At 42.3% G+C, this 19,648-nt stretch overlaps 1 protein-coding gene across 1 annotated transcript in view; it reads left to right on the top strand.

Annotated features, from left to right (window-relative positions):
• SCNN1B (sodium channel epithelial 1 subunit beta) overlaps positions 1-19,648 on the top strand; it is a 35,692-nt gene that overhangs the window by 11,084 nt on the left and 4,960 nt on the right. Inside the window, exons 4-7 of the mRNA XM_036739552.1 lie at positions 2,169-2,272; positions 4,293-4,456; positions 6,979-7,086; positions 18,192-18,309. Of these exons, the coding sequence (XP_036595447.1) occupies positions 2,169-2,272; positions 4,293-4,456; positions 6,979-7,086; positions 18,192-18,309 (494 nt within the window). The remainder of the gene's footprint in view (positions 1-2,168; positions 2,273-4,292; positions 4,457-6,978; positions 7,087-18,191; positions 18,310-19,648) is intronic.

Here is a 19,648-nt window from a genome sequence, read left to right as displayed (position 1 = left end):
GAATTTCTCTGGCCCTGAGTTTCCTCATTTGGAGGGTGTTGAAGTAGACAGCTTCTGCAGTCTCCTTCCAGCTCTGTAGTTAGGAGCCTAAGTGCCCACCAGACGTAGCAGCCAGAAGATACAGCCCAGAGAGACTTTTTTTCCTTCTTGTTCTCTCCCAAAGACTAAGTCTTTGGCACCTTGAATTGTTCCATGAAAGTCCCTGAAACTGCGTTTGCTCTCAATAAACTACATTATCAATGAACAAATAGTTTGTATTTGCCCAAAGTGGGGAGCAAAGCAGAGATTGCAGACTCAAACTGGGGTGGTAACGTAGGCCCGCCCTGCCTCTCTCTCTCTCTCCACAATATTGTGTCCCCTGGGCTTCAGTGCAATGTTAGGAACAGCATGTCCTTAGGAAGGGAGAACACCCAGGAGGTGTGTCTTCACCAAGGAAGAACCTGGCTTCAATTCATTTTGCCAATTCCAGTCTCTCTAGGACTTCTTATGTCTGTGTTGGGATTCTGTGTCAAGACCAGCCCTCTTAGTTTGCCATTTGAAGGCCAGCCCATGGCCTAAATTGATACTGGAGATTGTCTACTCCAAACTGGTGACCCCTTGAGATCTCCCTGACATCGTGCCCTCTTTCCAGATCCCGTTTGACTAGCCCCAGTAAACACCTCCTTCCTGTCACCTGGAGAACATTCACATGTCCCCAGTGCTGGGACAAATATAGCCACGAGGAAGAGGGGAAAGTTTGTTTGACCAGGACAGATATTGTATTTCAATTTCCTCTATTTGCCTGGGTTCCCAAAGTCTCCTTTTCCAGCCCCCTTGTCTTGAATCTATTGGCAAACAGCGTTAGTGACATTTCAGCTTTTGCCAAGACCACATTCACGCAGGATTGCCACCTTCCATAAAAGTGATTCAAAGAAGGGAAACCAAAATTGACACCATCCATTCAGCTCTCAAAGTGGTTGCTGTAGGTGATAAATGAAGAGGCAGTTGTTTTTAGAAATCAGTACAATAATTAAGGCTCACGTTATGTGTTTGGCATATGACAGTCATACCTGAAGCCCCCTGCTTGACCCTGGCTGTTTTTCTAAGCAATATTTTCCCTTTCCACTAAACACAGGACAGGAGGACTGAACTTAAATTATAGTTGGATAGGATTCGATTAGATATTAGGAACAACCGCATGACCATGCAGTGCAAAATGACTGCATTTAGCATTGGGAGACCTGGATTCCAGTTCTGGCTCTGCCATTCAATAAATATGTGGATTCGAGCAATTTACTGCCCCTTAATTTCCTCATTTGTCAAAGATATTTGGAGTACATGGTCACAGGTTTCCTTCCAGTTCTATGATTGTTACCAAAAGAGGTTGTAGACAATCTTCATTCCTGAGAAACAGGTGACAATGTGCTCGCTCCCCCTGTAGAATGTTGCATACATTGTCTCATGCAGTCACCTCTCAGTTGTGTTTGCATTAAGTGTTATTCTTTGTTGCAAGGGCCAGGGTTGAACCCTAGTTCAAGCAATTCCCTGCCTGAGTTAGGGTTGGGATGGGAGGCATCCCAAAATGACTATGATGCAAAAAGAGAAATCATCTAAAAATCGTACTTAAAAACAAACCCAAAGGAGAGGGAGGGGAATGGGGAAGTTGTATAATCTCTTCTGTGGATTTTAAAGAAATTTGGGTTAATGGGGCAGCTAGGTGGCCCAGGGGATAGAATACTGGGCCTGGAATCAGGAAGATGCTTCCTCAGTTCAAATCTGACCTCAGACACTTACTAGCTGTATTACCCTGGGCAAGCCATTTATTTGCCTCAGTTTCCTCATCTGTCAGATGAGCTGGAGAAAGAAAGGGCAAATCACTCCAGTATCTTTGCCAAGAAAACCCCAAATGGGGTCATGAGGAATTGGCCACAACTAAACAACAACAAAATCTGAGTTAATGTGATAGAAATGAACCATGCCCCTGGCCTATGACTTTGGATCTGGCAGTGAAGAGGAGTTCTAGGTTCATTTCTGCTCCATACCAATTGAGTCAGGTGGGGTGGTCCAGGATTGAAGAAGAGGCAAACTTAGCAGATGCCAGCAGCGAGGCTGGAGCTGATTCCAAGACCTGTCCTGGGCATTTCTATGTCTCTGGCACAGCCACTATCACTAATGAACACTTCTTTTAGGAACTTCACTGCAATATTTCTCCCGGACTATGGTAACTGTTATGTCTTCAACTGGGGCGTGAAGGAAAAAGCCCTGCTCTCCTCCAACCCTGGAACTGAGTTTGGTGAGTTGTAGAAATAGGCAAGGGCTTCTGAGGAACAGTCGTGTGCCTGAATCTTGGCTTTTCAAATCAAGCATTTATTAAGCACCTGCTTTGTGCTAGACATTGTACAGATTCTGGAGGTGGAAAGACAAAACATTCCCTGACCCAGAGGAAAAAAAACACAATGTAACTCTTCTTGTAGAATTCCCAGATTCCTTCAAGGCACAACTTCTGTTATCACCTCTGTAAGACCCTTCCCATCCCCAGCCCATCCTATACTGTTGGCATTCTCCCATCGTTGAAATTCTTCTGTATCAATTTTTTTATACTTTCTCCATATTTCCTTGTGTAAATGTTAGATCTCCTGCCCTCCTGGCACAACGTGATAGGCTTCTGAAGGCAGGGACCACTTAGCTTTTGTACCATAGGAGCAGCCAATCACAGTGTCTTGCACATAGTAGGTTTTTAATAAATGTTCAATTGAATTGAACTATGCTTCCATCATGTGGGGCAGAAATCTCAAATTACCATCTAAGACTTGGGAAATCACTAAGAAATTAGGCAGCCAAGAATCATAATCTCCTTTACAAAAATCTGATTTTTCTTGCTGTTGAAAGTTCCTTTAAAAATCATTTGAGTGGGAGTTTGGCTTAAGGTACCAGATGGGGAGAGTCCTTTTTTTTTTTAAACTCTATCCCAAGGATGAGCAGTTGTAGTGTGAGAGAGGGATATACCAGCTGACCCCAGGGAGATAAGAGGACCAAGAGACAGGAAAATGGAGGACATCTGGGAAGAGAGAGATTACTGAGGTGTGGTCAAGCAACAAGTATTTATTAAGTGCTTGTTGTATGTCAGGGACTGTTGCTAGGTGCACGAGAGGGAAGCAAGAAGCAAAAAGTGAAACCGCTCTGACCTGCAAGCAGAAATATTTGTCCATTTGCTAGAAGAAGCACCATAGTATGGTGGTAGAATATTAGACCTGAAGTCAGAAAGAACTGAGTTCAAATGGTCCCTCAGATGTTTTACTAGCTATGTGACCTTTGGACAACTCACTTAATCTCTCATTCACCTGTAAATTAAGGCTAATAATAGCAGCTGACTCAGATTTTTTGTGAGGGACAAATGAGAAAGAGTACATGAAGTTCCTTGTAAACCTTAAAGTGCTATATAATTGGCATCTATTATTGTCATTATGCCAAACTGGGTGCCATGCAAATGCAGGGCCCTGGTCTCCTAGCATCTTTGAAAGGAGGCCAATGTGGGTCAAATTGAACAAGAATTTTGTCTTCTACCCAGTCGGGGCCCTGGGGATCCAGGAAGCCTGGCAGTAGGGATTGTCAAGGTAGAATAAATAGATGTGGCACGTTGAGCAATCTTCTCAGGAGCCACCTCTGAAACCAGGCAGGATTGGAGCAGGGACTCAAACCCAGGTCCCCAGCTAGTGTATGTCTCACTTAGAAGAATCCTTCTGTCCCTAAAAGATTTGTAGATTAATCAGAATTCTGTGACATTAATTATTTAAAACATACCTAGGGATGTTTGCTATTTAAAGCAATTTTGCAATGTGACAAAAGGTTACTCAAGGGACCTGAGTTTGGGTTCCTCCTCTGTCATTGCAACATTGCAAGATTGTGGACAAGTCCTTTCAGCTGTCTGGACCATGGTTTCCCCCTCTGTAAAACGAGAATATTGAATATGATGATTCTTAACATTTCTTCCAGCTCTAAAATTCCATAATTCTGTAATTCCTTTTGTAAAGAGAAGCACGATTTGCTAACTTATGTGTGTTAAATCTGGATTTTCTCCAAGGTGAACCTAGCTGATCATGGCTCCTTGACTGAGCCTTGCTCATCTGCCAAAATAGGATATGGGCCTCCCTTTGCAGGGTAGGTAAAGGAAAGGGGAACAGGGGAAGCAGGGAAGGTAGGCAGTTAGTTCCTCCTGTCCGTGGACCCAATTGTGAGCTGCCTCTGCTACCGAAATGTTCTTCCTGGACTAGCTTCAAGCCTGGGTCCTCAGCCTTCATAATTTCCCTCTGCAGGCCTGAAATTAATCTTGGACATTGACCAGCAGGATTACGTCCACTATCTCACCTCCACAGCTGGGGTAAGACTGTTGCTCCATGAGCAAAAGTCCTACCCTTTTCTCAAAGATGCGGGTATCTATGCCATGCCTGGGACGGAGACCTCCATTGCCGTGCTGGTGGTATGTATACGTTACCCCATTAGCCTTCTGAGAGAAGCACTGATCTCTTGGGCACACAGCCAAGGCTATGCCAGATGAAACCAGAGAGGTGTTTGTAGAATGGGAGTGTGTAAATGGCCTCCTGATCACAGTCAGCACTGTTTGCAGAAGAGCAGTGTGTGCATGGGTCTTCTCTAGAATCCCTTTCCCTTATTCTCCCTCCTCCCAGAAATTCACTGTTTTGCTGAGTACCAGGAGGGGCGTCACTCCAACATAGAGCCAACCCCCATCTGGCACTTGTCTGCCTGCAGCCTGAACCCTCATCACCCACAGAGAAAACCTGCTATCAGTCAATACCTATATTTAGCAATTCTCGTGCCTAACACGGAACCACTTCTGGTTTGGGCTGACTAGGCTTTCCAAATGACAGAGGCTCCCAAAGGCTTTCCTCCCTAGCTTTGAAGGATGTGAGGAACCTTGCTTCCCTTCTCTGCCCCAAGGTTACTCTTCTCTATTAGGATGGGAGCACCTTGAGGGCAGGGAGTGTTTTTACCTTTCCCCAGAGCTTACCACAATGCCTGGCAAGATGTTGTTGTTTGTCCTTCATTTTTGAAGAGGACCAATGACATCACAGGCAACGTCTGGACTTGTAAGTGAATTGGACTTAAGTGAGGCAGAGTTACACAAAGTGGTCTGCCTCATTCCTCTTCCTGAGTCATTGAAGTCCAGTGGCAGGACAAAAGTCAAAACCTGGCAATGGCCTGGGATGCACTGGGTGACCTTGGTGTCTTCAGTGCCTGACCAGCTCTAAGTGCTCCACGGTGCCTGCATCAGCCTCCTTCATAGCTGTTGGAACTAACTGTTCTCATCTGCCCATTCTACCCAGGAAAGTCTTCACATGATTAGAGTAGACATGCCCCTAACTCACCAGCGGGTCTGAGCCCTGTTGTTTACCCTCCACCTGGTTTAGCCTGTCTGCAGAGATGGTTTTACGAGAGTGTGACCACTGCACATGCTCCAGCTTCTTGGAGCCACAGACGAAAGTTAGGTGGCAGATGGACACCAAAGGTGGATGAGCAGCCCTGAGAAGGGCTCACCAAGCCCTCACCCAGGAGGTGCTAGTCCTCCATGAACACCCCATACTCCCTGGCATGTAATAAGTGCTTAATAGATGCTTGTTGACTGACTCTTTGTTTAACACCATCCCCTCAATGGGGAGCAATGGAAGGTTCCTAGTGGAAGCAGATAATATGGCCAGAAACTATATTAGAAAAATAAATTAACCAGTATGTGAGGGATGAATTAGAGAAGGGATTTTTCACCTTTTTTTGTGACATGGGCCTCTTTGATGTCCAGTGAAATCTATGGACCTCATCTCAGAATAATGTTTTTAAATGCATAAAATGTAGGCATTTAAACTTATGCATTTATACAAAAAAACTAATTATATTTAAATAGTTATCAAAATATAGTTACTCCTGCATACGTGTGTGTGTGAGTGTGTGTGAGAGTGTGTGTGTGTGTGTGTGTGTGTGTGTGTGTGAGAGAGAGAGAGAGAGAGAGAGAGAGAGAGAGAGAGAGAGAGAGAGAGAGAAACTGAAGGCAGGAGATATGTAGCTCAAACATTGTCTCCCAATTTCCCCATCTGTAAAATGGGGCATTGGACTAAGTGATCTCTAAAATTCCTCCCAGATATCTATGACTGATTTCTGTGGCCTCTGGGGCAATAATAAACACACAGCCCCAGAGAAGGGAAACTTAATCTTTGTTCTTAGAGTGTTGGTGGGGTTGGGGGACGGAGAATGGCCTAACTTTCTTAACTTTCTGACTTTTATGGATGTGTTGGTAAATTTGGAATGACTGTTTAAAAGGTTCTTAAAGTAACTTGAATAATCAGGAACTCCCTAAAGTTGTAAGTTCCTTTGTTCATACATTTGTGTTTGTCTTTCATTCTTGAAGAGGCCCATGACATCAGGGAATGATGACAGTTTGTTAGGACAGCCAGTTTGGAGGTGATCTTACTAAGCGGATGAGCTGCCCAAGGTTTTCTACACATCCCAGTTACACCCCAAACTATGGTATCCATTTGTCCCTAGCAGAGCTTTTCTCTGTTCAGAGTGGCAGAATAAAAAGTACTGGTTCTGGAATTAGGGGATTGTTGTGTTTGTCCTTCATTCTCAAAGAGGACCATGACATCAGGGAGATGATGACATGACTTGCAGCTGATTTGAGTGAGGGAGGGCTGTGCAAGGTCACCAGCCTCACTTTCTCCTCCAGAGCCATCTGGGTCCAGTGGTCTGATATTCACCAGGATGACTGGAGATGGCCCAGGATGCATTGGGAGATGCTGGCCCTTTTAGGCTAGGCCTTTTCAGGTTCTCACTTTAAGTGAGGCAATGCCCATTCAATGAATAGGACTATTTTCATTCATTAAGTGCTCACTGTATACCAGGCATTGTGTTAGGTGCTGGAGATACAAAGACAAAAGCAAAAGTCTCTGTCCCCAAGGAGCTTATATTCTCCGTGCCTCATTTGGGTTTCAGGATAAACTGGAACGGATAGGTGAGCCCTATAGCCACTGTACCATCAATGGATCCGACGTTCAGGTCCACAACCTCTACAGTGATTTTAACACGACCTACTCAATACAGGTAAGGAATTTAGATAATAAAAGATCTGCTCACTTTGGAACATAGTATACTGTCATTATGGCACGGAGAACAATTATTAGTGATAAGGTATCTAAGTAAAATGAAATACTGATTGTATTTCATTATTAACTAGTTTTTACCGATGTGTTTATCAATTTGAAGACAGAACTGTGGGTTATAGAGGCCAATTAATGAGCAGGGAAGAGAAATGCTGGCACTGATTGTCTGTTAGGGTGTGGTATCACTGTTGCTAAAATGTTGCTGGGCTTCAGCATTCCTCTAGACTCTCCAAAAGTCCTTCTTAAATCCTCAACCATCATTATCATGCTTTTAGGGGATAGAGTAGAATCCTCTCAAGCTAGCTATGGAAGGAATCTGGGTAACAGTTATGGGCCCATACACCATAGAGTCAGATCTAAATGGATTGTAGAGGCCATTCAGTCCAATCCTCTCATTATACAGATGAGGGAACTGAGGCCGTGATTTGTCTAGGGCCATAAAGGTAGCAAGTGGCAGACTCCATCTTCAATCAACTTCCATTGATTCCAAACCCAACACTCTTTCTCCTACGCCACACTGTCTCTCCATCTGCTGTAATCTCTCTCTGAAAATGAATCCCCTCTAAAGTCCCTGAGTCATCATTTCATTCAGCCATCGCTTGAAGATCTCCTCCAGCGGCACAGAACTAACTACCCAGGGAGGCAGCCAGTACCATTTCCAGGTAGCTTTGTCAGGAAGGTTCTTCTTCTATTGAGTCAAACTATTTCACTCCCTCCTTACTTCTAATTTTGCAACCTGCGTCCAAGAAGAGCAAATCCAATCCTTTAGCCAGTGTGTTGAGAATTTGTTTTCCAGAGTTTTGTTTTTCTTTCTCCAGTGGTGGAGGGGAGGAACATATGGGGAAGAATAAATAAATGCTTAATAATCTTAAAAATAAAGTTTAATTTAAAAATTTTAAAAGAAAGAGTAATGAATTTGGAATCAGAGATCTGGGTTTGAATTTTATCTTTGCCACGTACTATCTGTGTGTCCTCAGGAGTGTTTTGTTTTGGTTTTTTATCGTCTATACTTGTGATTTCATTGATGGTACTCCCTGATGAGGAAACTCCCACTGTCAATATAGATCCACAACAGGTCTATACCTAAGTAGATGAGGGTATTGAGAGGTTGAGTGACTTGCCCAGGATCACACAACCATTTGTGTCAGAGATGGAATTTGAACCCAGGTCTTTCCAACTCCAAGGCTAGCTCTCTACCACTATGCCATGCTGTCTCTCTTTTGTTGTTGTGGTTTGTATTGTTTTTTGTGGGGAGGGAGTTGGAGGCAATGGGAGGGTCACACAGCTAGTAAGTGTCTGAGGTCACATTTGAACTCAGGTCCTCCTAACTCAAAGACCAGTGCTCTTACCCATTGCTTCACTAACACATCTCTGAGTTGCAGTTTCTTCATTTTACTAAACGAGGAAACTGGACTAGATTATTTCCCAGGTGCCTTCCAATTCTAAAACTATCTTATTGTCCTTCTCCAGGCTAACCAACCACCTCTAGTTACTTCAACTAATCTTTGTATGGTTTGCATGGTTTCCAATGCCCTTGCCATCCTAGTCTTCTAGACACACCCAGCTTGTCAATGTCCTTCCTAAAATGAGGTGCCAAGAACTGAACACAGTACTCCTTGTGGTTTGCCTAGAGTTAAATATAGTGGAACCGTCATCTCCTTCATTCTGAGCACTGGGCTTCTCCCAAATGCAGTCTAAGATTGTGTTAGCTTTTCTGAATGAAAATTTCAGCTTGATAGAGGAATAGTATCTTAATTCTAGGGAAATGAACCGCATTTCAGGAAAGTGAGTTCTGTCTCATCTGTAGTCTTCTACCAAGAATCTGAATGATCTCATTTGTTGAGGATATAATAAACAAGATGCTTGATTTGGGTGTGGGTTGGACTAGGTGACTCCTGAGATTCCTCCCAACTCTAAGTCTGTGATTCTGTACCACCCACCCTTCTGTCATCGGCAGATTCATTAAGAATGCCATCTATGTCTTCATCAAAGTCTTTAATAAAAGTGTTCAACAGAACAGAACCAAGGCATAGAGTCTGATGGTACCCCTTTAAAAAGTCCCCCCAGGCAGACCTAAGCTTTATTTAATACTGCTCTCTGGGTCCTGTGATTTGACTAGTTCCAAATCATCTAGTCCACACAGCCCATCTTCTCCTCAAAGGAATACTACAAGAAACTTTGTAAAAATTCCTTGTTGAAATCCAGGCGTACTGTATACATAGCATTTCCCAGATCCACCTGTCCAGTAATCCTGTCCAAAAAGGATGTTTAGTTGGTCTGGCATGACTTGTTCTTATTGAACACATACTGGCTTATAGTGTTCACCACTTCCCTAAGTAAGCACAAACCATCACTTTAATAATCTGTTCTAAATTTTACCAGGAATAGGTGTAAAATTCAATGACCCATACTTTGAGGGTTTTTTCAAAATGTTTTTTGTCGATTTTAAAATTATATTTTATTTTTTCCTATCAGCAAAAAATTGCCTTCTAACCCCAAGCCCCAAGCTTCCCTTCCTCCCTAACTGAGAACTAAAGAAAAACAAAACCCATTACAAACATGTATGATCAGTCAAAATTAATTTCCACATTAGCCATGTCCAAAAAAAATTATCTCATTCTGCAATCTGAGTCCTTCACCTCTCAGTCAGGAGGTGGATAGCATGTTTCATTTTTAGTTCTCTGGAATCACAGTTGGTCATTGTATTAAGAGTTTCTGATTCTTTCAAAATTGTTTGCCTTCCCCATATTGTTGTCATTGCATATATTGTTCTCCCGATTCTGTTCACTTTGTTCTGCATCAGTTCACACAAGTCTTCCCCTGTTTCTCTGAAACCATCCCCTTAATAATTTCTTTGTTGCGTTTGAGTCATTTCAGTTGTGTCCAACTTTCTGTGACCCCATCTGGGGTTTTCTTGGCAAAGATACTGTAGTGGTTTGCCATTTTTCCTTCTCCAGCTCATTTTACAGATGAAAAACTGAGGCATAGGGTTAAGTGACTTGCCCAGGGTCACACAGCTGCTAAGTATCTGAGGCCACATTTGAACTCAGATCCTCCTGACTCCAGGGCCAGCACTCTATCCACTGAACCACCTAGCTGCCCCTAATCATTTTTCACAACAGAATAAGACTCTATATCATTTATATACCATAGTATTTGTCTGTTCCCGAATTTATGGGTACCCCCTCAGATTCTCATTCTTTGATGCCTGAAAAGAGCTCTGTTTTCGTACCTGTAATATATTTATTCTCCTTTCGTTAGATTAGCTCAGATGAGAATGAGGTTGAAATGCCACTTGCTCTCCCCCACCCTCTCTTCTTTGTTTGTATAGATGTCTACTTGAGCCCCCTGCTTAAGTGAGATAATTTTCCCTAACCTTCAGTTCCCTTCTCCCTACCCCCACCCAGTGTATTTCTGTTCCCCTTTCTTTCCAGTCTTCTCTTAAGATCTTGAAGACTTAATAAAATCATTCCCAGGCTTTGTCTAATTAGGCTCCTTCTATAATCTAGATGATGAGAAGATTCAGAGGAGCTATCTATCTATCTGCATAGACCTGTTATACATATATGCAAATATAGAGATCTATAGCTAGACATATCATTTCTTCATATTTGAATTAAGCCATTTATTCTTTCTGTAATGGAAATTTTTAGCATTTTCTGCATTATTTTATGTTACATGATGCCTACTGTTTTCCCTAACCTATACAAGTGATATGCCAAGCTTTATAGATCATTTTGCATTATGCATTTTGTTGTTTTTCTAAAACCTTTCTAAATGAGCATTTAGAAAAACCAATCATTTTCCCATTGCATTTTCTTTTGTGTGAATGTGTCTACTAGGGACTATACAAGTGTATCCAAATATAAGATCCTTTAATAAGTCACTACCAGATCAATTGCCTGCTTAGTAAATTAGTCTGTATGCTCTCTATAAAACGTTCGTGCTTGTGTGCAGTTCCTTAAAAACTTCATAGGTGGTCTCACCAGTGTCTAAACCTTTGGAAATGTTGGATCTTGGAATTTTTAACAACTTTGAAATCATATGAATACATTTATTCATAAATGTATACATAAAATTTACTTTGAAGACTTCAAAAAAACCCAACTCATGGGGAGTTAAACATTCTCTTAATTAAGGGGTTACTAAGCAGGAGTGTCTTGCTTCTTATTCTTCCCTTCACCCAAGGTCATTACTGCTATGAGAAGAGATAAGAGGGTCTCAACTACAAGCTCTGAGTCCTGTCTTCCTTGGTTGGCCCAAGGGACAATATATGAACTCAAACCCTTAAGACAAAGCCCTTTCTTCCAAGAACCCAGACTGGCCTGGGCTAGTCTCTGAGGAATCCTCATTCTCCCTAAGGAGCAGAAGGAGTATTTCCTTTGAGTACATTGTCCCCTGAAAAGCAAAACCACTCACCGTGAAGCCCTCACTACATTTTTGTTCAAACTGGTGAAGTGTGCCAAAGGGTTGGCCTTGGGTAATGTTCCTGAACCCTGTGGAAACCAGCCCCTTGGCTCTATCTATGAACTCAGACTGGTTTTCTCATGTATCCCACTGTTGCTCTCATGGCTTGTCCTGGACAGTAAGAATTTGGGACAGGTAGGAGCTTGCTCCCAGTGGTTCTGTGAATATGGGGCAGGGGGTACCATCATTAAAGGGTAAAGTATTCTGTAATTAATTCCTAAATCCTAATAATTTGTTATGAAGGACTGTAAGATCAAAAGGCAAGTTGGCCTTTTAGGATGACATATAGGGGTTCAAGAATCCAAGACCTCCACAGATTCCTGTTCCAAAGAAGTTGTTCTTCATGTCTAATCTAAATCGTTCTTTCCATATTTAAGCTGATTCCTCTTGTTTGCTTCTCCTAAATTAAAAGTAGGCCTGGTGATAAATCTATTTTGGGGATCCAATCCTATGAATGAATGAATGAATGAAAAAGCATTCATTAAGTAATCACTATTAGCAAGGTACTGGGGATTCAAACAGAAAATCAGGAAAGCCCTTGGTCTCGAGGATCACATTCCAATTGGGGAAGATAATGCATAAAGGAAAATATAACCATAGGCCATATATCAAGGACCAGGGGTTCTTAGGGTATGTTGGCAAATCCGGTGACAATGCACTTTTGGGTCTAGAGGGTATATCAGTAGAGCAGATGGTGAGGCCCAATGGTCTTCCATTTTCCTGGAAGAGAAAAAGCCTTTATGACACAGCCATATTACTAAGACTTCTCCATGGATCCAGCCCCCATAATGAAAATGAATAATGCATACCTATGATGCTATGATTGTCTCTTGAGAGTATCAATCAGTTGTGGGCACCACATTTTAAGAAGAATGTGGATAAGCTAAAGAACATCTAGAGCAGGGGTGGAGAACCTGCAGCTTCGAGGCCACGTGTGGCCATCTAGGTCCTTGGGTGAGGCCTTTTGACTGAGTCCAAGTTTTACAGAACAAATCCTTTTATTTGAAGGGATTTGTTCTGTGAAGTTTGGATTCAGTCCAAGGACAGCGCCCACAGACCTACAGTGACCTCAAGGCTGCAGGTTCCCCACCCCCTAGGAAGGCAATTAGAACAGATATGGGCCTTGAAATCTTGCCACATGAGCATTAGTTAAAGGAATTGGGGACATCAGCCTGGAGAAGAGAAGACTTGGGTGAGGGTATCATGATAACTATCTGCATGTAGAAAGGATGTAGAAGTATTAGTCCTTAGGCCCCAGAGGATATGAATGGAAGTTGCAGAGAGAAAGATTTAGACTAGATTAAAAAGAAAGAAAAAAACCTTAACAATTGGATCCATGAAAAAATGGATTGGGCTATATGATCCCCTTGACTAAAAGGCATCAGAAGAAAACTGTTTAACCATTTCCAGAAGATGGTATAGAGAGGATCTTCAGTCTGGTATGGCTTGGACTAGATGGCCTCTGAGGTTCTTTAATTGTGTGAGTTGCATCATAGTGGAAGTTTCACCATTCTTACTCTCTCTTATGAAACTAGCAACCCCCCCACCCCTCCTTTATGAATGGAGAAACTATTGTTCATGCTTAGGAAAAACAGCATACAGAGGGAGAAAGAGAAGGGGGAGGGGGAAGTGTCAGGCCAGCATTGGAATTCGGTATTTTGACCTCTGCCTTAGTCCTTAGAACCTCCTGCCTCCCCATCCCTCTCCAATAAGGTTCTTCTGAATAGTGTGTTTGAAGCTCAGTGTGGCTTTTTCCCCTCCCCTGCCTTAGTCACAGGAGATAATTCTTTTATGATCAGCATGTGATCTTTCCTTGATGCCTGCCAAACAGACTCATCAGCTAGAGGAACTTCCCCACCCCTGTTTGCTGGCTCAGCAGATTTTTTTTTTTTGGCTCTTGAACACATTCATTTTTGATCCTAGAGAAACCAAAGATCTAGCCAGATTGTTAGATGTCTGCGTCCTACTGAGGTCTCTCTGCTGGCCCTACCTGTCTCCCCACAGAATAACCGTATGGGACACCAGAGATACCAAAGAAGCAAAAGTACTTGAGAGGCATGCATTCTGGGAAATGGGGGGTGGGCTATTAAAGGCCAGAATAAAATGGAAACAAGAGTCGTTCTATTTGACTTTTCACATCCTTTCCCACTCTAAGATTCTGTGAGAAGTCAGTAGGAAGAAATCCCTGAACAATGGTCAGGTTGGTGATAGCTTTTATCTGATTCTCTCAACTAACTCTACTGACCCAGCCCTGGCCCTGAGTCAGAAACCCAAGGATGAGAACTTTGTCATAGTGTGGGGACAATCTGTGGAGGGCATTGAATGATAGGCTAAGGAGTTTGTACTTTGTTCACTAGGAAGTGGGGCACCATTTAAGGTTTTTGAGTAGGGTGGCTGCATCATCAGACATATGCATTAGGATATGTTGAGACCCATGATGTTGTCGACATGGGAACTCAGTCAACATAGACCACACACCACCTTACTGGATGGTTTTCACTCATGGCTGTGATCACATAATTTGTCATGCAGTGGCCACACTCCCCACAATAATGAAAATCTCTAAACTTAGGCTAGTCCTCAGATAATAGACACATGCACTGGAGGCCATGCTGGGAACAGTAGTCTACATTTATGAAGCACTTTACAGTTTGTAAAGCCCTCTCCTCTTAAATGCCCTGGGAGGTGGGTGCAAGTATTCTTATCTCCATTTTCCGGGTGAGTAAACTGAAACTTAGGTAGGTTTCTCTCTCTCTCTCTCTCTCTCTCTCTCTCTCTCTCTCTCTCTCTCACATACACACACACACACACACATATGTATATACATAGATATATGTATATACACATATATACACTCTTACCCTTATATACATACATGTACACACACACATATGCTTGCCAGAGTTTACACAACTATTAAGTAGTGAAGAGAAGACTCAAACCCTAGGCCCTCTGGTTCCAAGTCCAATGTTCTTTCCGCTCTGCTATCCAAGAGAAAATTGTTTTGCCTTTTGTTTATAGGATGGATTGGAAGTAAAAAAAATGCCGTAGTTAGGAGACTACAATAATAGTTCAGGTGAGCATTTTGTTCATTAAAGAGTTGTTAAAGATAAAAAAATGAAAGACCTAGTTTAAGACAAACTCCTCTAGAACTCAGTGATGGGTTACTTTTAGAGCATAGGCTAAAACTCCACAGTTCTGGGCCTGATTTTGAGTTTTTCACTGTTCAAGATGTCCAGAGAATTCTTAGATTAGCCCAGTCCTTCTGTGCCCTGGACTCCCTGTATACTATACTGCTGCCTCCAAAAGTTTAAGATCTTGACCCTAGGGTGATCAGGCCCATTTCCAAAGGACCAAGTACCCCAGGGAGCCTTCCCCAGAGCCAGAGTTGTACAAGCTCTGGGCTCAAAAATTGGTGGACCCTTCCAGTTGCCCATAGTCACCACTTGCAGACTTCAGGGAGAAACATGACGTCATTGGGAAAGGGGATGTAGTTAACTCCCACCAGGGCCTTGCAGTTTAGGCCTAAAGTATTAGAAATATTCTTCAGCTCCTTACTTGGTGAGCAACCTCTAAAGGACATTTTGTTACATTAGAAAGAACACTGGCTCTGGAGCCAGAGAATTTAGGTTCAAATCATGTCCCCAACCATTATCTCCCCAGCTCTGCTCCTGTTCTGATAATTCTGGGCTAGGAGGCAGGAGGACTGAATGTTAGTCCTTAATGCTGACTCAGATTGTTCCCTTACCTCGGACAAGTCCCTTTGCTTCTCTGTGTCATGTCCTCAGCCATCTGCCTCTTTCCCTTCTCCTCTCCCTCCCATCTTCTCTATTTGTCTGATAGGCAGGGACTATTTCATTGTTTTTATTGCCAAGGCCATAGGCAAGATTCAGAAGATTAGTCATTGTACTCTGTCTCTGGGAAAGAAGGTGCTGCATCCTGACAGCTATGACATCAGGAATCATTTGGAGATTATTTTTGAGAAAAGGGTCACAGAGACCCAAAACAAAGTCTAAAGGCTATTCCCACCTAAGCTGAGCAGTAAGTATGTCTCACTCAGCCAGCCCAACAGGCCCAGCCAGAAGGTCACATGCTGATTCAATGTCCAAGGTAAAGAAAGTTAGAAAACCTTCTCAACTCAATTTTACAAATGCGTATTAAACACCTATATAATAAGCTGGCCTCAGAATCAGGAAGCCCTGGGATCAAGTCCTACATCTGACACTGTGACTTTGGGCAAGTACCCTCTTGGGGTTTTGAGACAACTCTCTAAGACTGTAAGTTGAAGAGCAAATGCCTAATTAATAGAGAATTCCTCAATGAAATCACCAGCCTAGTCCCCCAAAAGACGAATGTATAAGGTACTGTTCTAAACACTGGTGATGCAAAAATGGAAACAGTCAAAAGCCCTCGAAATACTCATGATCTGCAATCTAGTTGGGAGAACCATGGAATAAAATGAATAGATAATGCCTGTGTAACTTATAAATACATAAGAACAGTATGAATTATATGCAAGAGAAAAGATCACTTCTAGTTGAGGTAATCAGAGTAGGCTTCATGAAGGAGGTGGTGCCTCAGCTGGGCTTTGGAAGAAAGAAAGAATTTCAAAAAGTAGAACTGTAGGAGGAGATCATTCCAGGCATGGAGGACAATGTGTACAAAGACATGGAGGTGAGAAAAAGCAGAATGTTAAGAATGGTTTTCTCATATGTACCATTATTGCTCTTCTGTCTGTGAGTCTATCCTTCTGGACTGTAAGAATTTGGGTCACCTATCTACCATTGAGATGGGCTATTCCATTTGACTAGAATGCTAAGGAAGTAAAAAGGGTAAGTCTGGAAACCAGAGTCATATTTTAAAGGTCCTTGAATGTTAAACTGAAAGTTTTTATTGTTTCCTAAAAGAGATAGGAGCCTCTGAAGGTTTTAGAGTAAGTGTTCTTAATTTTTTGTGTGTCACGGACCCTTCTGGAAGCATAGTAAAATCTACAGATCCATTCTCAAGATATTTAAAAAATTTTTTTTCAATGAACTAGCATTTATTTTATCTCACTCCAATCTTCCCTCTCATCCAGTAGGGGGGAAAATAAGAAAAAAAAACACCTTATAACAAATATGCAGTCAAGCCAAAAAAAAAAAAAAAACCAACCCAAAAACCCATATTGACCATGTCCAAAAATCTATACCTTATTCTGCACCCTGAGTCTATCACCTCTCTGTCAGGAGGTAAGTAGTATTATGTGCCATTGGTCTTTTGGAATAATGTTTGATCATTACATTGATCAGAATTTTTTGAAGTTGTTTGTTTTAATGGTGTTGTTATAGTATAAATTGTTCTCTCTTTACTCTGTGTCAGTTCATATAAGTCTTCTTAGGCTTCTCAGAAACCATTCCCAGCTCCATTTCTTATAGAGCAATAGTATTCCATTATATTCATATGCCATACTTTGTTTAGCCATTCATAATAGCAAGTAAAGTGGGACTTTTTGTTGTCTTTTATTTTGGAGTGCTTCTCAGCACTAAGGCAATCAAGAGCCTTTGAGTCTTGCTTTTGTTTCAATCAAGAGTCTTTGATTGAATTGGGAGTCTTTGATGACCTGCTTAAGTCATGGGAAGGCCTAGGTCAAATGGGTTTGAGTCTCACAGTTGTGATGCCCTCTGACCCTGAAGAAGTGTATATATACTCCGAGGTGAAGATTTTGCTTGGGGCTCACTCACTAGAAGAGTGTTGTGTGATTTGACCAGATGAGATTCTGGGTAGCCATTAAGAAGACCCCTGGCTTTGAAAAACCCAGATGTTGATGTTTCTCTCTCTGGCAACTAAGTATGTAATGTCTTGGTCAGACAGCTAGAAGCCTGTCTGTTGATTTGTGTTATTTTGCTCTGTTTATATGATTTCTGCTTGTAATTTCTGTTTGTGTTTTCCCCGAAGTTCAGGGTGCTGACTTTTCCCCTGAACTAAGTGAATGATATATGTATGTTTAATTAAAGTGAGGTTGTAAAACCCTTAAAGTTGCTTTCCTTAGAAAAGCAGATCAAAGAACCTGTGCTAGCAGCCCTCCTGTGTGCTGGTGTTATTGGCCTTACATAACCATAGTAGCTGCAACTAACATTGTTGTTACATCATTCCCCAATTGATGGGCAAAGCAATGTTTTTAAATACATAGAATGAAACACATAGGATTACCAAGGAAACTAATTATATTGAAATTCAGTTGTCAAAATATTTTCGGAGAGAAACAGAGATGTTCACAGACCCAGGTTAAGAACCTTTGTTTTAGACTGAATGAGGGGGTGATGTAGTTTGGCCTGTGCATAGTAAAATTAAACTGACACCAATATGTAGGATGGGATGGGAGATGTAGACATGAGATGCAGGGAGGCCAGTTAGGAGGATATGGCAGGAAACAATGAAGATGCAAAGGTGTTAGGAATGGGTGTAGAAAGGCTGATGAGTTAAGAGGACCCCCAGGAGGGCTGTTTCTGAAATCAGGGTGTAGGAAGCCTTTCTCCTGGACAGTGCTGGCCTCAGCGAAGAATACTTGGCCTTCAATCCCATCCTTGTCCCCTTCCTCAGGCCTGCCTTCGATCCTGCTTCCAAAGACACATGATTCAGACCTGCAACTGTGGTCACTACCTATATCCCCTTCCTGAGGGGGAGAAATACTGCAACAACCAAGACTTTCCTGACTGGGGTGAGTGTTTGAACCCTAAATGATCCCTCTAGACCTGGTATTTAAAGCCTCCCCTCTCCCCACCCCCCAGGAGCCAATGGGCCTCAGGGGCTTCTGTGTCCTTAACCAGTGAAGGAGATCTTTATGGTGACTCAAACTGATCGAATTGGATATCTTGTCCAATTCAGTTTCAAGTCAATTCAAAATGCATGTACTATTTGCACTGTGCAAATAGGTGCGATATGGAGGATACAGAGGTGAATAAGATATTTGACCCAGCCTTCTTACAGAAGAACTTACAAAATGGATAAAGACTTGGATGCAACTTCCATCTCTGATACTCATTACCTTTTACCTTTAATGCCTTTCTTTTATTGCCAAGGCCATAGGCAAGATTCAGAAGATTAATTTTCACAGGGTTGTGGTGAAGCTCCTTTATCTAGTAATCAGATTTTACCTGTATTTCCAGGACAGAATCCAACAAATAAATATTCCAAGGAAAAGAAGCAAAGCATTTCTATGTGATTATGTTATTGGGGGGAGGGAGGGGCCCTCTACACATAGACAATATTCCATTGTATTTATGAACCCTTCTATATGGTTATTACCTCCAGTGATATAAACTTCAGACTGTCCATCCCTGACCAAATTGTCAAAGGTATCAGGTTAAATGGTAATTCAACTCAGTCCATTTCTAAAGCCAGTTTGATCTGGCTCCGGGCAGCCCTGGGCCCTGCCTGGGGAAAGCAACTGGTTGCAAGGACATTCTGTATTGAAATCTGCAAACTAGTTTAAGCTGGACGCCACCCCACCCCCAGGACCCAGACTAGATTTCTCATGTTGTAAGTAACTGCCTCCTTGCCTTTCTTGAAAGAAACAGGCATGGGTGATAATTTGGAGTCTGCAAGACCTGGGTTTAACTAGCTTGGTATGTAGGCTTAGATGTAGGCTGACTGTGAGGCTTACTATAAACTTTAAAGCACTATATAAATGTCACTTGTCATTATTAGTCTCCCACAAGGTACCTAGCTGAGGTTTAGAGATCTTCATTAAGTAACAAGCAGCTGCCAAGGCATCCAAAGGAGGTACTTTAACCAGTTCCAATTCAATTCAAAGTATCATTCCTGGAGGCCTTCTTTTTGGTGCTAGGTGGCGATGTGGATAGATCCAGCATACCTGAGTTCAAATCCAGCCTCGGACACTTCCTAGGTGTGTGACCCTGGGCAAGTCACTTAACCCTGTTTGCCTCAGATTCCTCGTCTATAAAATGGGGTAATGATGACACCAACCTCGCAGGGCTGTCGCAAGGATAAAATGGGACACTTTTAACCACGCTTTGCAAACCTTAGAGCGCCAGATA

Source organism: Trichosurus vulpecula, chromosome 9 (assembly GCF_011100635.1).
Source record: "Trichosurus vulpecula isolate mTriVul1 chromosome 9, mTriVul1.pri, whole genome shotgun sequence".
Lineage (NCBI taxonomy): Eukaryota > Metazoa > Chordata > Mammalia > Diprotodontia > Phalangeridae > Trichosurus > Trichosurus vulpecula.
This window is presented reverse-complemented; position numbering and strand designations above follow the sequence as displayed.